The sequence below is a fragment of the Dendrobates tinctorius genome, unplaced genomic scaffold, assembly GCF_039654945.1.
Source record: "Dendrobates tinctorius isolate UK_male_01 unplaced genomic scaffold, ASM3965494v1 ptg000213l, whole genome shotgun sequence".
NCBI lineage: Eukaryota > Metazoa > Chordata > Amphibia > Anura > Dendrobatidae > Dendrobates > Dendrobates tinctorius.
The window spans coordinates 2,487,840-2,491,622 of record NW_027361880.1 but is presented as its reverse complement, the minus strand read 5'-3'; the positions used below and the strand labels follow the sequence as shown (position 1 = coordinate 2,491,622).

At 39.1% G+C, this 3,783-nt stretch overlaps 1 protein-coding gene across 1 annotated transcript; it reads right to left on the bottom strand.

The window, feature by feature from the left end:
- Positions 1-1,015: 1,015 nt before the first annotated feature.
- On the bottom strand, positions 1,016-2,155 carry LOC141058666 (olfactory receptor 6N1-like). Its single transcript, XM_073554854.1, has one exon. It carries the CDS (start codon positions 2,153-2,155, stop codon positions 1,016-1,018), a length of 1,140 nt encoding a protein of 379 aa, XP_073410955.1.
- Between the last annotated feature and the right edge of the window lie 1,628 nt (positions 2,156-3,783).

Below are 3,783 nucleotides of genomic sequence, written 5' to 3'. Positions count from 1 at the left end.
CAAAAGAGAAGACTGAGAGGAGACTTAATTGCTGTCTACAAATATCTAAAGGGCTGTCACATTGTAGAAGGATCAACTTTATTCTCATTTGCACAAGGAAAGACTAGAAGCAATGGGATGAAACTGAATGGGAGGAGACACAGATTAGATATTAGAAAAAACTTTTTGACAGTTAGAGTGATCAATGAGTGGAACAGGCTGCCACGAGAAGTGGTGAGTTCTCCTTCAATGGAAGTCTTCAAACAGAGGCTGGACAGACATCTGACTGGGATGATTTAGCGAATCCTGCTTTGAGCAGGGGGTTGGACCAGATGGCCCAGGAGGTCCCTTCCAACTCTACGATTCTATGATTCTATGATACTTTAACAAGCAGCTCTTTCTGAAGAAAATTGTCCTACGCTCCGTTTTACTTTTGGGTCAAAAGTTTTGTCAAAGATTTTTTTCAATTTCATGATCTATATCAAAAAACAAAATTGGTAATCTTGCAATTTTCAGACTGGCCACTGACTCTACCTCTCTGTCGTTTTAAGGAAGATTTTTCAGAGGAGGCTCATTATTATCAGAGGCAAGGGTACCATGACTTTTAATACCTCTATAAACAGCTGATAACATAGGATGCAGTAATCACACTTGGTGATGTCACAGTCTCACAGCTAAAGACTTATGGGTTGCGGATTTAGTTCATATAGTTAAAACCTGGTGACAGGATACCTTTTAAACAAGAAGTAATTTTCTGGTGAAACATGCCCTTTTAATAAATCATCATTGCAAACATACAGATATTTTTTACTTACTGCGACAGTGTGAAATCTTTGTCTTTTCTAAGCAATAGTAAAAGAATCCTAGAAGTGTATTGTTTACCACTTAATAAATTTCCCAAGTGATAGAGCAGATTCAGGATCAGTTACTTTTTGTATCAAATGTGTAATAACTATTGTTATTAATCGTAAAACCATCTGGATCAATAATCATTGTGTCTTTGCGCAGCTGTAGAGTTGACCCTTATTTCAGTTACTCAATCATTTCTTTTTTTTACAATTAAGAATGTGGATAATTCCGTCTCTTTAAACCTCAAGTCACCGGTCAAGATCGCTTCCTGTTTTACTTCCCTCGTTGAAATGGTGCATGGGCCACTTTCCTTTAGAGGAACATTGGCTAGCTGTTTTCTGCTGAATAATTTGCCAGGTAAGGACAATTTTACTCTAACCATTTTTAGACCCAATATTCTGTGAATGTCCCTATTTCGTAAACTGTATATAATAGGGTTTAGCAGAGGTGTAAAAACAGTATATAAAAGAGATAAACTTTTTTGTATTTCATTGCTTTCAATGGCTGGTGGGGCAATATACATGAAAATCAATGTTCCATAGAAAAGTGACACAACCAGAAGATGGGCAGCACATGTGGAAAATGCCTTTTGTTTGGCAATTGTAGAAGAAAATTTCAGAATTGTACCTATAATAGCAGTGTAGGATAATACAATCATGGCAGAAGAACCGAGCACTATAGTTGAAGCGAAGAAAAACAATAATAGTCTACTGGTCGAGGTGTCTGTGCAAGACAGTTCAAAAAGCTTCAAGGACTCACAGAAAAAATGGTTGATTTCACTGGGTCCACAAAATACTAACTTGGAGACCATCAGTAAAGGCAATAATGAGCCCAAAAGGCCAGTCAACCAGCATAGCAGTGAGAGACAGGTACACACAGAGTTCCTCATGACAGTAGAGTAGTGCAGAGGATGACAAATGGCCAAGTATCGATCATATGCCATAGTGGAGAGAAGTAGACATTCCGTGCTACCAAACGAACTGCAAAAGTAGAGCTGCAGCAGACACTTGGTGTGAGATATTGTTTTATTTGCAGATAAAATATGTTCAAGAGTCTGAGGAAGGATAACTGTTGTGTAGCATATCTCGGTGAAAGAGAAGTTGCCAAGCAATATGTACATGGGATTTTGTAACTGACGGCTTATGCAAACCAATATTGCAATTAATGCATTTCCAAGGAGAATGAAGATGTAGATGAGAAAAATGGCTAAGAAAAAGAATACTTGCTGGTAAGTGGAAATAAGAAATCCTTGGAGGTGGAACTCATGGACAGATGAATGGTTGTCTAGAGGTATTTCTATATTCTGATCTGCCTTATATGATCTCATATCAAAAAGAATAGAGTATTGTAAGAATACATTCAACCTGCCCAATCTGGCCTAATTACCAAAATATAATATTTGGTATAATTGTTAATTAAACCACAAAATAAATCACATCTATATCTAGGTGTGTATACATATAAATAATAAAATGTAATAAAATGCTGTGATTCGGGTACTGCACAACATAGGTTTATAAGCACCAATTTTGAAAAGCTGTTATTTATCTACTTCTTTGTGAACCAGGGTTGATTTTTATCACATTAATTATGCTACTGGGAATTAAGTACTTCTAGTGCTGCATTTTGTCATAGCATTTATTGTATATCCTCATAAGTTAACCTCTTTACGACTGCTGATATGTATTAAAACAGTGTCCGCTAAGAGGCCTTATTCCTTCATCGCTGTTTTAAAATGGCAATCAGGAATAAGGGTATAGTGCCCTCCAGAGTCCAAAGATCTCTGGGGTCACAGCTACCAAGGGTTGCTGAGATGCTGGAGAACACAATCAGGGCTGGATTTTCCAGTTCTCAATCAGAATAAATCAATAACAGCGATCAAGTGAAAAAAAGTGTGTCCACTATTAAAATCATTTCTCTATCTTCTAATATGATATACATGTCAAAGGAGAGAGAAATGATATCCCCAAGCACCTCCGCCATCCCCGGGATCCTCCTGCTCCATCCTCCATTTCTTCCTCACCTCTGTGTGAAAAAAATGGCGGGCGCATAAGAAGTCAAATCCCCCCCCCCCGAAATCTGTTGGTTAGTAATCGGCAATAGCAGGGATTTTTCCTATCACAGTAATCAAGACAGCAATTACTAAATCATCCCCCCTGTATTATCACCTTAAAATATTATTTTTTATTTTATAACTTTTATTTCTTTCATTCTTTGCCATTAGTGTTAGGGTTGTTCTTAGGGTTGGGCTTATGGTTGGGCTTAGGGTTAAAATTGGGCTTAGGCTTAGGGTTGGGGTTTTTTCAAAAGTTAAAAAAAATTATGATGTGACAACTAGTGTTGAGTGCAAGTAGAGTTGAGTGAAACAGGTCGAAAAAATTCAAAAGTCGCCGACTTTCGCCAAAGTCGGGTTTCATGAAACGAAACCCGACCTTAGCGTGAGGTCGGCCACGAGGTCGGCGACCATCGTGCCAAAGTCGCGTTTCAAAAGATGCTTTTTTGCCCTTTTTCAGCCAATCAGGAAGAACGGACACTGTGGACAATGTGATGACATAGGCAGCGGTTACCACCACCATGTTTGTGAAGGGCATGCAAGTGATTGGCTTGCTTTGTGTGGCGTCACAGGGGGTATAAAAGGGCGTGCACGCCGACCGCCATGTTACTTATGCTGATCTCAGAATAGGGAGAACTGCTGCTGATTCTGTAGGGAGAGCGCTGGGCAGGGAAGAAGATACCAAAAACTACTTCTGCTGCTAGCGATTTTGCCTGTACAACACACCAGTTACTGTGCAGTGCAAGGGGAGGCTATATTTTGGTGCATCAGCACTGTTGGTCATTAGGCTGCCTTTTTAGGCTCCCTGATAGCTGCATTGCTGTTTTCACACTGCTAAGCAAACTGCTTTTATCAAAGCAATCCAAATTTTATTGTTTTGTCCTGGTGAGTTACTGAGCGCT